The following is a 15,512-nucleotide window of genomic DNA, read 5'->3' as shown; positions in this document are numbered from 1 at the left end:
AGAGGACAGACCCAACACCTCCTCTGAGAGAGGACAGACCCAACACCTCCTCTGAGAGAGGACAGACCCAACACCTCCTCTGAGAGAGGACAGACCCAACACCTCCTCTTAGAGAGGACAGACCCAACACCTCCTCTTAGAGAGGACAGACCCAACACAACACCTCCTCTGAGAGAGGACAGACCAAACACCTCCTCTGAGAGAGGACAGACCCAACACCTCTGAGAGAGGACAGACCAAACACCTCCTCTGAGAGAGGACAGACCAAACACCTCCTCTGAGAGAGGACAGACCAAACACCTCCTCTGAGAGAGGACAGACCCAACACCTCCTCTGAGAGAGGACAGACCCAACACCTCCTCTGAGAGAGGACAGACCAAACACAACACCTCCTCTGAGAGAGGACAGACCAAACACCTCCTCAGAGAGGACAGACCAAACACCTCCTCTGAGAGAGGACAGACCAAACACCTCCTCTGAGAGAGGACAGACCAAACACCTCCTCTGAGAGAGGACAGACCAAACACAACACCTCCTCTGATAGAGGACAGACCAAACACAACACCTCCTCTGAGACAGGACAGACCAAACACAACACCTCCTCTGAGAGAGGACAGACCAAACACAACACCTCCTCTGATAGAGGACAGACCAAACACCTCCTCTGAGAGAGGACAGACCAAACACAACACCTCCTCTGAGAGAGGACAGACCAAACACAACACCTCCTCTGAGAGAGGACAGACACAACACCTCCTCAGAGAGGACAGACCAAACACCTCCTCTGATAGAGGACAGACCCAACACAACACCTCCTCTGAGACAGGACAGACCAAACACAACACCTCCTCTGAGAGAGGACAGACCAAAGGTTTTCACGGTATTTGAGTTAAACAAGTCACTCTGGTTTCCTGTGGAAGGTAGATTGTAGATATACATTTCAGCTCTGAGTCATTCAGGTAACTCTCTGGGGAGTAGGAATTGCACATTTTAAGAGGGAAGGTTAAGTTGTAGTATGATTGAGGATCTAATCAGAAGATGTCTTCTCCTGGTCTGTTGGGACCAGACTGTTGAGTAGAATACTGGAAATAAAATGGACTTCCATCAGCCAAATGCGTCAAATATGTCTTAGTGGCTAGAGAGAGATAACATTCCCTTTGTCTTATTGGCTAAAGAGAGATAACATTCCCTTTGTCTTATTGGCTAGAGAGAGATAACATTCTCTTTGTCTTATTGGCTAGAGAGAGATAACATTATCTTTGTCTTATTGGCTAGAGAGAGATAACATTCTCTTTGTCTTATTGGCTAGAGAGAGATAACATTCTCTTTGTCTTATTGGCTAGAGAGAGATAACATTCTCTTTGTCTTATTGGCTAGAGAGAGATAACATTCTCTTTGTCTTATTGGCTAGAGAGAGATAACATTCTCTTTGTCTTATTGGCTAGAGAGAGATAACATTCTCTTTGTCTTATTGGCTAGAGAGAGATAACATTTTCTTTGTCTTATTGGCTGGAGAGAGATAACATTCTCTTTGTCTTATTGGCTGGAGAGAGATAACATTCTCTTTGTCTTATTGGCTGGAGAGAGATAACATTATCTTTGTCTTATTGGCTAGAGAGAGATAACATTATCTTTGTCTTATTGGCTAGAGAGAGATAACATTCTCTTTGTCTTATTGGCTAGAGAGAGATAACATTCTCTTTGTCTTATTGGCTAGAGAGAGATAACATTCTCTTTGTCTTATTGGCTAGAGAGAGATAACATTCTCTTTGTCTTATTGGCTAGAGAGAGATAACATTCTCTTTGTCTTATTGGCTAGAGAGAGATAACGTTCTCTTTGTCTTATTGGCTAGAGAGAGATAACGTTCGCTTTGTCTTATTGGCTAGAGAGAGATAACATTCTCTTTGTCTTATTGGCTAGAGAGAGATAACGTTCGCTTTGTCTTATTGGCTAGAGAGAGATAACATTCTCTTTTATCTTATTGGCTAGAGAGAGATAACATTATCTTTGCCAGTATCCCATAGAGGCTGTTCAGAGGGCAAAAGAGGCGGGTGGGTTTGCAACTCAATATTAGAAATGTGTCCTTAATGTTTTGTTAAAGGTAGTGCCCTACATAGGGGGTTCTGGTTAAAGGTAGTGCCCTACATAGGGGGTTCTGGTTAATGGTAGTGCCCTACATAGGGGCTCTGGTTAAAGGTAGTGCCCTACATAGGGGTTATGTTTAAAGGTAGTGCCCTACATAGGGGGTTCTGGTTAAAGGTAGTGCCCTACATAGGGGGTTCTGGTTAAAGGTAGTGCCCTACATAGGGGGTTCTGGTTAAAGGTAGTGCCCTACATAGGGGCTCTGGTTAAAGGTAGTGCCCTACATAGGGGGTTCTGGTTAAAGGTAGTGCCCTACATAGGGGTTCTGGTTAAAGGTAGTGCCCTACATAGGGGTTCTGGTTAAAGGTAGTGCCCTACATAGGGGTTCTGGTTAAAGGTAGTGCCCTACATAGGGGGTTCTGGTTATAGGTAGTGCCCTACATAGGGGGTTCTGGTTAAAGGTAGTGCCCTACATAGGGGGTTCTGGTTAAAGGTAGTGCCCTACATAGGGGGTTCTGGTTAAAGGTAGTGCCCTACATTGGGGTTCTGGTTAAAGGTAGTGCCCTACATAGGGGCTCTGGTTAAAGGTAGTGCCCTACATAGGGGGTTCTGGTTAAAGGTAGTGCCCTACATAGGGGTTCTGGTTAAAGGTAGTGCCCTACATAGGGGTTCTGGTTAAAGGTAGTGCCCTACATAGGGGCTCTGGTTAAAGGTAGTGCCCTACATAGGAGTTCTGGTTAAAGGTAGTGCCCTACATAGGGGTTCTGGTTAAAGGTAGTGCCCTACATAGGGGGTTCTGGTTAAAGGTAGTGCCCTACATAGGGGGCTCTGGTTAAAGGTAGTGCCCTACATAGGGGTTCTGGTTAAAGGTAGTGCCCTACATAGGGGTTCTGGTTAAAGGTAGTGCCCTACATAGGGGGTTCTGGTTATAGGTAGTGCCCTACATAGGGGGTTCTGGTTAAAGGTAGTGCCCTACATAGGGGTTCTGGTTAAAGGTAGTGCCCTACATAGGGGTTCTGGTTAAAGGTAGTGCCCTACATAGGGGTTCTGGTTAAAGGTAGTGCCCTACATAGGGGGTTCTGGTTAAAGGTAGTGCCCTACATAGGGGGTTCTGGTTAAAGGTAGTGCCCTACATAGGGGCTCTGGTTAAAGGTAGTGCCCTACATAGGGGTTCTGGTTAAAGGTAGTGCCCTACATAGGGGTTCTGGTTAAAGGTAGTGCCCTACATAGGGGCTCTGGTTAAAGGTAGTGCCCTACATAGGGGTTCTGGTTAAAGGTAGTGCCCTACATAGGGGGTTCTGGTTAAAGGTAGTGCCCTACATAGGGGGCTCTGGTTAAAGGTTGTGCCCTATATAGGGGTTCTGGTTAAAGGTAGTGCCCTACATAGGGGGTTCTGGTTAAAGGTAGTGCCCTACATAGGGGGTTCTGGTTAAAGGTAGTGCCCTACATAGGGGGTTCTGGTTAAAGGTAGTGCCCTACATAGGGGTTCTGGTTAAAGGTAGTGCCCTACATAGGGGGTTCTGGTTAAAGGTAGTGCCCTACATAGGGGGTTCTGGTTAAAGGTAGTGCCCTACATAGGGGTTCTGGTTAAAGGTAGTGCCCTACATAGGGGGTTCTGGTTAAAGGTAGTGCCCTACATATGGGTTCTGGTTAAAGGTAGTGCCCTACATAGGGGTTCTGGTTAAAGGTAGTGCCCTACATAGGGGGTTCTGGTTAAAGGTAGTGCCCTACATAGGGGGTTCTGGTTAAAGGTAGTGCCCTACATAGGGGGTTCTGGTTAAAGGTAGTGCCCTACATAGGGGGTTCTGGTTAAAGGTAGTGCCCTACATAGGGGCTCTGGTTAAAGGTAGTGCCCTACATAGAGGGTTCTGGTTAAAGGTAGTGCCCTACATAGGGGGTTCTGGTTAAAGGTAGTGCCCTACATAGGGGTTCTGGTTAAAGGTAGTGCCCTACATAGGGGGTTCTGGTTAAAGGTAGTGCCCTACATAGGGGGTTCTGGTTAAAGGTAGTGCCCTACATAGGGGTTCTGGTTAAAGGTAGTGCCCTACATAGGGGTTCTGGTTAAAGGTAGTTCCCTACATAGGGGGTTCTGGTTAAAGGTAGTGCCCTACATAGGGGGTTCTGGTTAAAGGTAGTGCCCTACATAGGGGTTCTGGTTAAAGGTAGTGCCCTACATAGGGGTTCTGGTTAAAGGTAGTGCCCTACATAGGGGGTTCTGGTTAAAGGTAGTGCCCTACATAAGGGTTCTGGTTAAAGGTAGTGCCCTACATAGGGGATTCTGGTTAAAGGTAATGCCCTACATAGGGGGTTCTGGTTAAAGGTAGTGCCCTACATAGGGGTTCTGGTTAAAGGTAGTGCCCTACATAGGGGGTTCTGGTTAAAGGTAGTGCCCTACATAGGGGGTTCTGGTTAAAGGTAGTGCCCTACATAGGGGTTCTGGTTAAAGGTAGTGCCCTACATAGGGGTTCTGGTTAAAGGTAGTTCCCTACATAGGGGGTTCTGGTTAAAGGTAGTGCCCTACATAGGGGGTTCTGGTTAAAGGTAGTGCCCTACATAGGGGTTCTGGTTAAAGGTAGTGCCCTACATAGGGGTTCTGGTTAAAGGTAGTGCCCTACATAGGGGGTTCTGGTTAAAGGTAGTGCCCTACATAGGGGGTTCTGGTTAAAGGTAGTGCCCTACATAGGGGTTCTGGTTAAAGGTAGTGCCCTACATAGGGGTTCTGGTTAAAGGTAGTGCCCTACATAGGGGTTCTGGTTAAAGGTAGTGCCCTACATAGGGGGTTCTGGTTAAAGGTAGTGCCCTACATAGGGGGTTCTGGTTAAAGGTAGTGCCCTACATAGGGGTTCTGGTTAAAGGTAGTGCCCTACATAGGGGTTCTGGTTAAAGGTAGTTCCCAACATAGGGGGTTCTGGTTAAAGGTAGTGCCCTACATAGGGGGTTCTGGTTAAAGGTAGTGCCCTACATAGGGGTTCTGGTTAAAGGTAGTGCCCTACATAGGGGTTCTGGTTAAAGGTAGTGCCCTACATAGGGGGTTCTGGTTAAAGGTAGTGCCCTACATAGGGGTTCTGGTTAAAGGTAGTGCCCTACATAGGGGGTTCTGGTTAAAGGTAGTGCCCTACATAGGGGTTCTGGTTAAAGGTAGTGCCCTACATAGGGGGTTCTGGTTTAAGGTAGTGCCCTACATAGGGGGTTCTGGTTTAAGGTAGTGCCCTACATAGGGGGTTCTGGTTAAAGGTAGTGCCCTACATAGGGGGTTCTGGTTAAAGGTAGTGCCCTACATAGGGGGTTCTGGTTTAAGGTAGTGCCCTACATAGGGGGTTCTGGTTAAAGGTAGTGCCCTACATAGGGGTTCTGGTTAAAGGTAGTGCCCTACATAGGGGCTCTGGTTAAAGGTAGTGCCCTACATAGGGGGTTCTGGTTAAAGGTAGTGCCCTACATAGGGGTTCTGGTTAAAGGTAGTGCCCTACATAGGGGTTCTGGTTAAAGGTAGTGCCCTACATAGGGGTTCTGGTTAAAGGTAGTGCCCTACATAGGGGGTTCTGGTTAAAGGTAGTGCCCTACATATGGGTTCTGGTTAAAGGTAGTTCCCTACATAGGGGTTCTGGTTAAAGGTAGTGCCCTACATAGGGGGTTCTGGTTAAAGGTAGTGCCCTACATAGGGGGTTCTGGTTAAAGGTAGTGCCCTACATAGGGGGTTCTGGTTAAAGGTAGTGCCCTACATAGGGGTTCTGGTTAAAGGTAGTGCCCTACATAGGGGGTTCTGGTTTAAGGTAGTGCCCTACATAAGGGTTCTGGTTAAAGGTAGTGCCCTACATAGGGGATTCTGGTTAAAGGTAATGCCCTACATAGGGGGTTCTGGTTAAAGGTAGTGCCCTACATAGGGGTTCTGGTTAAAGGTAGTGCCCTACATAGGGGGTTCTGGTTAAAGGTAGTGCCCTACATAGGGGTTCTGGTTAAAGGTAGTGCCCTACATAGGGGTTCTGGTTAAAGGTAGTTCCCTACATAGGGGGTTCTGGTTAAAGGTAGTGCCCTACATAGGGGGTTCTGGTTAAAGGTAGTGCCCTACATAGGGGTTCTGGTTAAAGGTAGTGCCCTACATAGGGGTTCTGGTTAAAGGTAGTGCCCTACATAGGGGGTTCTGGTTAAAGGTAGTGCCCTACATAGGGGGTTCTGGTTAAAGGTAGTGCCCTACATAGGGGTTCTGGTTAAAGGTAGTGCCCTACATAGGGGTTCTGGTTAAAGGTAGTTCCCTACATAGGGGGTTCTGGTTAAAGGTAGTGCCCTACATAGGGGGTTCTGGTTAAAGGTAGTGCCCTACATAGGGGTTCTGGTTAAAGGTAGTGCCCTACATAGGGGTTCTGGTTAAAGGTAGTGCCCTACATAGGGGGTTCTGGTTAAAGGTAGTGCCCTACATAGGGGTTCTGGTTAAAGGTAGTGCCCTACATAGGGGGTTCTGGTTAAAGGTAGTGCCCTACATAGGGGTTCTGGTTAAAGGTAGTGCCCTACATAGGGGGTTCTGGTTTAAGGTGGTGCCCTACATAGGGGGTTCTGGTTTAGGGTAGTGCCCTACATAGGGGGTTCTGGTTAAAGCTAGTGCCCTACATAGGGGGTTCTGGTTAAAGGTAGTGCCCTACATAGGGGGTTCTGGTTTAAGGTAGTGCCCTACATAGGGGGTTCTGGTTAAAGGTAGTGCCCTACATAGGGGCTCTGGTTAAAGGTAGTGCCCTACATAGGGGGTTCTGGTTAAAGGTAGTGCCCTACATAGGGGTTCTGGTTGAAGGTAGTGCCCTACATAGGGGTTCTGGTTAAAGGTAGTGCCCTACATAGGGGTTCTGGTTAAAGGTAGTGCCCTACATAGGGGGTTCTGGTTAAAGGTAGTGCCCTACATATGGGTTCTGGTTAAAGGTAGTGCCCTACATAGGGGTTCTGGTTAAAGGTAGTGCCCTACATAGGGGGTTCTGGTTAAAGGTAGTGCCCTACATAGGGGGTTCTGGTTAAAGGTAGTGCCCTACATAGGGGGTTCTGGTTAAAGGTAGTGCCCTACATAGGGGCTCTGGTTAAAGGTAGTGCCCTACATAGGGGTTCTGGTTAAAGGTAGTGCCCTACATAGGGGGTTCTGGTTAAAGGTAGTGCCCTACATAGGGGTTCTGGTTAAAGGTAGTGCCCTACATAGGGGGTTCTGGTTTAAGGTAGTGCCCTACATAGGGGGTTCTGGTTTAAGGTAGTGCCCTACATAGGGGGTTCTGGTTAAAGGTAGTGCCCTACATAGGGGGTTCTGGTTTAAGGTAGTGCCCTACATAGGGGGTTCTGGTTAAAGGTTGTGCCCTACATAGGGGTTCTGGTTAAAGGTTGTGCCCTACATAGGGGCTCTGGTTAAAGGTAGTGCCCTACATAGGGGGTTCTGGTTAAAGGTAGTGCCCTACATAGGGGTTCTGGTTAAAGGTAGTGCCCTACATAGGGGTTCTGGTTAAAGGTAGTGCCCTACATAGGGGTTCTGGTTAAAGGTAGTGCCCTACATAGGGGGTTCTGGTTAAAGGTAGTGCCCTACATAGAGGGTTCTGGTTAAAGGTAGTGCCCTACATAGGGGGTTCTGGTTAAAGGTAGTGCCCTACATAGGGGTTCTGGTTAAAGGTAGTGCCCTACATAGGGGGTTCTGGTTAAAGGTAGTGCCCTACATAGGGGGTTCTGGTTAAAGGTAGTGCCCTACATAGGGGGTTCTGGTTAAAGGTAGTGCCCTACATAGGGGTTCTGGTTAAAGGTAGTGCCCTACATAGGGGTTCTGGTTAAAGGTAGTGCCCTACATAGGGGGTTCTGGTTAAAGGTAGTGCCCTACATAAGGGTTCTGGTTAAAGGTAGTGCCCTACATAGGGGATTCTGGTTAAAGGTAATGCCCTACATAGGGGGTTCTGGTTAAAGGTAGTGCCCTACATAGGGGTTCCGGTTAAAGGTAGTGCCCTACATAGGGGGTTCTGGTTAAAGGTAGTGCCCTACATAGGGGTTCTGGTTAAAGGTAGTGCCCTACATAGGGGGTTCTGGTTAAAGGTAGTGCCCTACATAGGGGGTTCTGGTTAAAGGTAGTGCCCTACATAGGGGGTTCTGGTTTAAGGTAGTGCCCTACATAGGGGGTTCTGGTTTAAGGTAGTGCCCTACATAGGGGGTTCTGGTTAAAGGTAGTGCCCTACATAGGGGGTTCTGGTTTAAGGTAGTGCCCTACATAGGGGGTTCTGGTTAAAGGTAGTGCCCTACATAGGGGTTCTGGTTAAAGGTTGTGCCCTACATAGGGGCTCTGGTTAAAGGTAGTGCCCTACATAGGGGGTTCTGGTTAAAGGTAGTGCCCTACATAGGGGTTCTGGTTAAAGGTAGTGCCCTACATAGGGGTTCCGGTTAAAGGTAGTGCCCTACATAGGGGGTTCTGGTTAAAGGTAGTGCCCTACATAGGGGGTTCTGGTTAAAGGTAGTGCCCTACATAGGGGTTCTGGTTAAAGGTAGTGCCCTACATAGGGGTTCTGGTTAAAGGTAGTGCCCTAGATATACAGTACGGGGGGCTTTAAACTACACAGGGTGGTCCGACCAGGTGTTACTGTACCAGATGGGGGGGATCCAGGCTTTTACAAACCCTTCTGGAAGATTCCTGCAATCAGGAGGGAGTAAGTAGGAAATCTAGAGTCTTCTGATCAGGATTTCTAGATAACCTGGCAGTTTGGAGAACGTTTGAAGGAACCCTTGTTCCATGCCTGATACTTGGTTCAAGGTCCGGGGGTCTACGGTCACCGTGGTGTGTTTTGGGGGAAGGGATAGGATGGGTTAAGGTCTGACTTTTCGGAAAGGTCTAGATGTTGTCTGTGGCTGTATTTAGCCGTGCTGTGCTGTGCTCAGGACCCTTTCGCTTAGAATCTGCTGAGCTGTCAGAATGTTTGTTTACTGTGGTGGTGCTGCGTTACCTAACTAGCATAACTTGGAGAAGTCACACGGACCTGAACCCTTGACCTGTAAAGCTCTCATACTTCCACGGTCGAAAAACACTTCATAGATAAGAGAGAGATAGAGGTTAGAAACACTAGCAAGTTGTTATAAACAGTTAAGGCCACGTCTGTATTCTGTGTCTCAAACACAGCAAACTGAGAAAGAGAAATGGGGGTTTCTAACACTAGAAACAGTTGACTCTATTGTGAAAAAGCTCCAACTTCAACCTGTGTTTTTTATAACACCATATTAATCTCATCTATGAAGAGTCGTACAATTGTTGTGAACAGTTTTAAAGAAGCGGTAGAAAGTTGTTTTTGAAAAGTTTTTAAATGACACACTTCAGTACGTTTAGTTTAAAGGACTAGTCTGTCCTCCAGCCGTCTGTCCTCCAGCCGTCTGTCCTCCAGCCGTCTGTCCTCCAGCCGTCTGTCCTCCAGCCGTCTCCCTCCAGCCGTCTGTCCTCCAGCCGTCTGTCCTCCAGCCGTCTGTCCTCCAGCCGTCTGTCCTCCAGCCGTCTGTCCTCCAGCCGTCTGTCCTCCAGCCGTCTCCCTCCAGCCGTCTGTCCTCCAGCCGTCTCCCTCCATCCGTCTGTCCTCCAGCCGTCTCCCTCCATCCGTCTGTCCTCCAGCCGTCTCCCTCCATCCGTCTGTCCTCCAGCCGTCTCCCTCCAGCCGTCTGTCCTCCAGCCGTCTGTCCTCCAGCCGTCTGTCCTCCAGCCGTCTGTCCTCCAGGCGTCTCCCTCCAGCCGTCTGTCCTCCAGCCGTCTGTCCTCCAGCCGTCTGTCCTCCAGCCGTCTGTCCCTCCAGCCGTCTGTCCTCCAGCCGTCTGTCCTCCAGCCGTCTGTCCTCCAGCCTTCTCCCCTCCAGCCGTCTGTCCTCCAGCCGTCTCCCTCCAGCCGTCTGTCCTCCAGCCGTCTGTCCTCCAGCCGTCTCCCTCCAGCCGTCTGTCCTCCAGCCGTCTGTCCTCCAGCCGTCTGTCCTCCAGCCGTCTGTCCTCCAGCCGTCTCCCTCCAGCCGTCTGTCCTCCAGCCGTCTGTCCTCCAGCCGTCTGTCCTCCAGCCGTCTCCCTCCAGCCGTCTGTCCTCCAGCCGTCTGTCCTCCAGCCGTCTGTCCTCCAGCCGTCTGTCCTCCAGCCGTCTGTCCTCCAGCCGTCACCCTCCAGCCGTCTGTCCTCCAGCCGTCTGTCCTCCAGCCGTCTGTCCTCCAGCCGTCTGTCCTCCAGCCGTCACCCTCCAGCCGTCACCCTCCAGCCGTCTGTCCTCCAGCCGTCTGTCCTCCAGCCGTCTCCCTCCAGCCGTCTCCCTCCATCCGTCTGTCCTCCAGCCGTCTGTCCTCCAGCCTTCTCCCCACCAGCCTTCTCCCCTCCAGCCTTCTCCCCTCCAGCCTTCTCCCCTCCAGCCTTCTCCCCTCCAGCCTTCTCCCCTCCAGCCTTCTCCCCTCCAGCCGTCTCCCTCCAGCTGTCTGTCCTCCAGCCGTCTGTCCTCCAGCCTTCTCCCCACCAGCCTTCTCCCCACCAGCCTTCTCCCCTCCAGCCTTCTCCCCTCCAGCCGTCTGTCCTCCAGCCGTCTCCCTCCAACCGTCTCCCTCCAGTATGTTTTGTGGATTAGGTTACCCTCCACATTATTCAGCGGGATACTAAACTGCCACTCCTTCAGACAGCTGTTTTCTTTATGACAGAGGATAAATCAGAGTCCTACTGTTCCTGTTCAGAACTAATCTGTGACCTACTACAAGGTAGGGTTGTAATGGAATTGGCATCGAACATGTCACCCTCCATAGAAGAGGGGGTGACCTTGATAATTTATTGTTAAAACGAGAGCCTGCCTGGATCTTTAACTTAAAGACCCTTGCTCCCTTCGGTCTCAACGTAGACTTTGATCTGAAGCCATTCTTGTGATTATTGTGACTTTGCCATTGTAATTGTTTGTAAGCTTGTGTAGTCTAAAATGAATCTATGATCCTATGCTATCCATTTGTTTTTTTGTACGCTGCTCTTTGTATGGCATTTTAATATTTGAGAATTAACCAATGATATCATCTGAGCTCCTAGAGTGTGTGGCTCTCCTTTATTTTCAAGGGTTGTAATGGAATAACATTTGGGACTTTGCGTTTTCAAAAAAAAAGATGGACGCCAAATAACCGCTATTTGACGCGTGAACTGAGCTTGTTGACCAATCAGAACCTGAATATGACTGAATGTCACATTAATAATTGAACACGTTCATAAATACATATTTATTACAGATGTATTACACCACTCTTATTTCATATCTAACAGCGATTCACCACTTCGTATGTTATGATGCTGGTAAAGTTTTGTCTTGTGTACCTGTCGCTGCCAAACGAGTCAGACTCTGGGACGGTGCAGGTCAGGAAAAAAAGCTAGCTAGCTGTTGGATGCAAACAATGTTCTCCCCCCCTAAAACATATCAAAATGACATCTGTTTCAGTAGCTATATTTGGCTAACTATCTAGCTAGACGATGTCGTCTAAAATACCCCTAATTTATAAGACCGTTTTTTTGTATTTGGTTGGTGATGGTCACGTCCGGTCAAGCCACAATAGCCAGATGAATCTAGCTTGCCGCTTATAACGTTAGCTTGCGGCAACAAGGCTAGGTAACTGGCTAGCTTGTTAACGTCGTTATCTAGCTAGCTAGTTTAAGTTCATTCTATTTCAATAAGAGAACAACAAGTGGCTGCCTAGCTAATACTTAGTCACATGGACTCGTAAATCATTGCTAGGAATATTGAAAATGATTGCCGTTTCTGGTCATTGTTTTCAGGCTGGTTGCATTGGTTCCACCAAGGTACCGAGCTAAAGCTAGCTAGCTGACCCGTCAAATAGTGTTAATTATTTTATTTGACTCGACGAATATTATTAATTCGACTTATCTTTTTTGACATGCAGATACGCAAATAACGTTCTATAGGGTTGTGGTCAATTCCATTTCCATTCAGGAAGTAAACGGAAATTACAATTGTTTCTCATCGAAGCTATGAGGAAAAATTGGAATTACCAGTTTACTTCCTGAATTGACTGTGTTGAAATTGGAATATATCCCAACCCTGCTGGGAGATAAGACTTCTTCAGAAGACCAGGTTGAATTTCAGGCCTTTCCACTACACAGTAGTAATCTAGTTTACGGGCGTACTAGGTAGTTTGGCATGTTTGGATGATACAGAACAAAGCAGGGAATGTGTCCAATGTCCGGGCATGTTGTACACTAGCAGGTCTGATGTATTTGCACAGAGCTCTCATGATGTCATCAGTCCAATAATCTACTATGTATTACTGCATTGTTATAGAAGTGTATACGCAAGGGACATAATTTGGCTTTCTGGTTGGTCGTAAATAACTTTACGTTCTGCGCACATATTGGAATTGTACACCATTTGATGGATTTAAATATACAGGCCAGATAATTAGTGTAAAATAGAATGTGTTTTTAAACAAAGGAGAAATAAATACATCGTTTTAGAAGTTAGGCAAAGCCTCAATACCGTAAATACAGACATCAACTTGAAACGGATCTGTTCTGAGTCGGGGAGAGGAAGACGGGGACGCTGGATGCCTTCCAGATGTGTCACACGGCCTGCGCCTTTTGTGTGACAGCCATCGAAACACCCCATGCTGTGTGTGACTCCTCTGACTGAACCCGTCAACAATGAAAACCTGTGTGTGTGTTCATCCTACTGCATGATACTCTGCATCCCACAACGACTCTGTCTCCTCCCTGTTGACTGTTCTCTGCAACTATTGTTGATTTGACAAGTTCTTACAAACCGTTGTCGTCTTGTTTTTCCAAACTGACCCCCCCTCCATCTTCTTTCTCCTTCTTCTCTTCTCTCCGCAGATGGATGAGAAGTCAGTAAACTCTCTTTACTTCCTTTTTACTTGAATGTTAAATCATAGTTTTCCTGTCAGTATCTGAGCTAGTGGTTAGTAATGATTAGTGAAGGTCTTTCTCTTACCAGTAGTAACAGTAACATAGCTCAGTAGTAACATAGCTCAGTAGTAACAGTAACATAGTTCATTAATCATTGATTAATTCTTTATCTAACAGTATGTCTCTCATTCTCCTGTCATTTGTTGTTCCTCCTGTTTTCTACAATTCTCCTCTTCCTCCTGCCCTCCCTCCCTCCTCTTCCTCCTGCCCTCCCGCCCTCCCTCCCTCCCTCCCTCCCTCCCTCCCTCCTCTCCTCTTCCTCCTGCCCTCCCTCCTCTCATCCTCTCTTCCTCTCCTCTTCCTCCCTCCCTCCCTCCCTCCCTCCCTCCCTCCCTCCCTCCCTCCCTCCCTCCCTCCCTCCCTCCTCTCCTCTCCTCTTCCTCCTGCCCTCCCTCCTCTCTTCCTCTCCTCTTCCTCCTGCCCTCTTCCTCCCTCCCTACACTCATCCTCTCCCTCCTCTTCCTCCTGTCCTCTTCCTCCTGCCCCCCCTCTTTCCACTCGCCTCCTCCCTCTCCTCTTCCTCCTGCTTCTTCTCCCCTTATTTTCTTCATCCCCGTCCCATCTACTCCTCTTCCTCCTCCCCATGCAGAGATGATCAAGCTTTGTATGACCACCAGATTTACCAACACGAGAAGTAAGAGACAGATGCATTATGTTCCAAACTATTTGACTGCTTGTCACTAGAGCCACGTTAGAGAGGACATAATGACACGGTGTTAGACACAGTGTTAGACACGGTGTCAGAGAGGACATATTGACACGGCGTCAGAGGGGACATATTGACACGGCGTCAGAGGGGACATATTGACACGGTGTCAGAGAGGACATATTGACACGGCGTCAGAGGGGACATATTGACACGGCGTCAGAGGGGACATATTGACACGGCGTCAGAGGGGACATATTGACACGGCGTCAGAGGGGACATATTGACACGGCGTCAGAGAGGACATATTGACACGGTGTCAGAGAGGACATAATGACACGGTGTTAGACACAGTGTTAGACACGGTGTCAGAGAGGACATATTGACACGGCGTCAGAGGGGACATATTGACACGGCGTCAGAGGGGACATATTGACACGGTGTCAGAGAGGACATATTGACACGGCGTCAGAGGGGACATATTGACACGGTGTCAGAGAGGACATATTGACACGGCGTCAGAGGGGACATATTGACACGGCGTCAGAGGGGACATATTGACACGGCGTCAGAGGGGACATATTGACACGGCGTCAGAGGGGACATATTGACACGGCGTCAGAGGGGACATATTGACACGGCGTCAGAGGGGACATATTGACACGGCGTCAGAGGGGACATATTGACACGGCGTCAGAGGGGACATATTGACACGGCGTCAGAGGGGACATATTGACACGGCGTCAGAGGGGACATATTGACACGGCGTCAGAGGGGACATATTGACACGGCGTCAGAGGGGACATATTGACACGGCGTCAGAGGGGACATATTGACACGGCGTCAGAGGGGACATATTGACACGGCGTCAGAGGGGACATATTGACACGGCGTCAGAGGGGACATATTGACACGGCGTCAGAGGGGACATATTGACACGCCGTCAGAGGGGACATATTGACACGCCGTCAGAGGGGACATATTGACACGCCGTCAGAGGGGACATATTGACACGGCGTCAGAGGGGACATATTGACACGGCGTCAGAGGGGACATATTGACACGGCGTCAGAGGGGACATATTGACACGGCGTCAGAGGGGACATATTGACACGGCGTCAGAGGGGACATATTGACACGGCGTCAGAGGGGACATATTGACACGGCGTCAGAGGGGACATATTGACACGGCGTCAGAGGGGACATATTGACACGGCGTCAGAGGGGACATATTGACACGCCGTCAGAGGGGACATATTGACACGCCGTCAGAGGGGACATATTGACACGCCGTCAGAGGGGACATATTGACACGCCGTCAGAGGGGACATATTGACACGGCGTCAGAGGGGACATATTGACACGGCGTCAGAGGGGACATATTGACACGGCGTCAGAGGGGACATATTGACACGGCGTCAGAGGGGACATATTGACACGGCGTCAGAGGGGACATATTGACACGGCGTCAGAGGGGACATATTGACACGGCGTCAGAGGGGACATATTGACACGGCGTCAGAGGGGACATATTGACACGGCGTCAGAGGGGACATATTGACACGGCGTCAGAGGGGACATATTGACACGGCGTCAGAGGGGACATATTGACACGGCGTCAGAGGGGACATATTGACACGGCGTCAGAGGGGACATATTGACACGGCGTCAGAGGGGACATATTGACACGGCGTCAGAGGGGACATATTGACACGGCGTCAGAGGGGACATATTGACACGGCGTCAGAGGGGACATATTGACACGGCGTCAGAGGGGACATATTGACACGGCGTCAGAGGGGACATATTGACACGGCGTCAGAGGGGACATATTGACACGGCGTCAGAGGGGACATATTGACACGGCGT

General features: G+C 49.0%; 1 protein-coding gene across 2 annotated transcripts in view; it reads left to right on the top strand.

The window, feature by feature from the left end:
- LOC129827319 (PDZ and LIM domain protein 7-like) overlaps positions 1-15,512 on the top strand; it is a 175,726-nt gene that overhangs the window by 115,901 nt on the left and 44,313 nt on the right. The window contains exon 6 of one of the 2 annotated variants that reach the window (XM_055888057.1): positions 13,587-13,631. The exons of the other annotated variant lie outside the window; for it this stretch is intronic. Within the exon in view, the coding sequence (XP_055744032.1) occupies positions 13,587-13,631 (45 nt within the window). The remainder of the gene's footprint in view (positions 1-13,586; positions 13,632-15,512) is intronic. 2 annotated transcript variants of the gene reach the window in all.

Source organism: Salvelinus fontinalis, chromosome 29 (genome assembly GCF_029448725.1).
Source record: "Salvelinus fontinalis isolate EN_2023a chromosome 29, ASM2944872v1, whole genome shotgun sequence".
In the NCBI taxonomy this organism is placed as follows: Eukaryota; Metazoa; Chordata; class Actinopteri; order Salmoniformes; family Salmonidae; genus Salvelinus; species Salvelinus fontinalis.
Note: the sequence above shows the minus strand (reverse complement) of the source record. Positions and strands in the feature narration are given on the sequence as shown.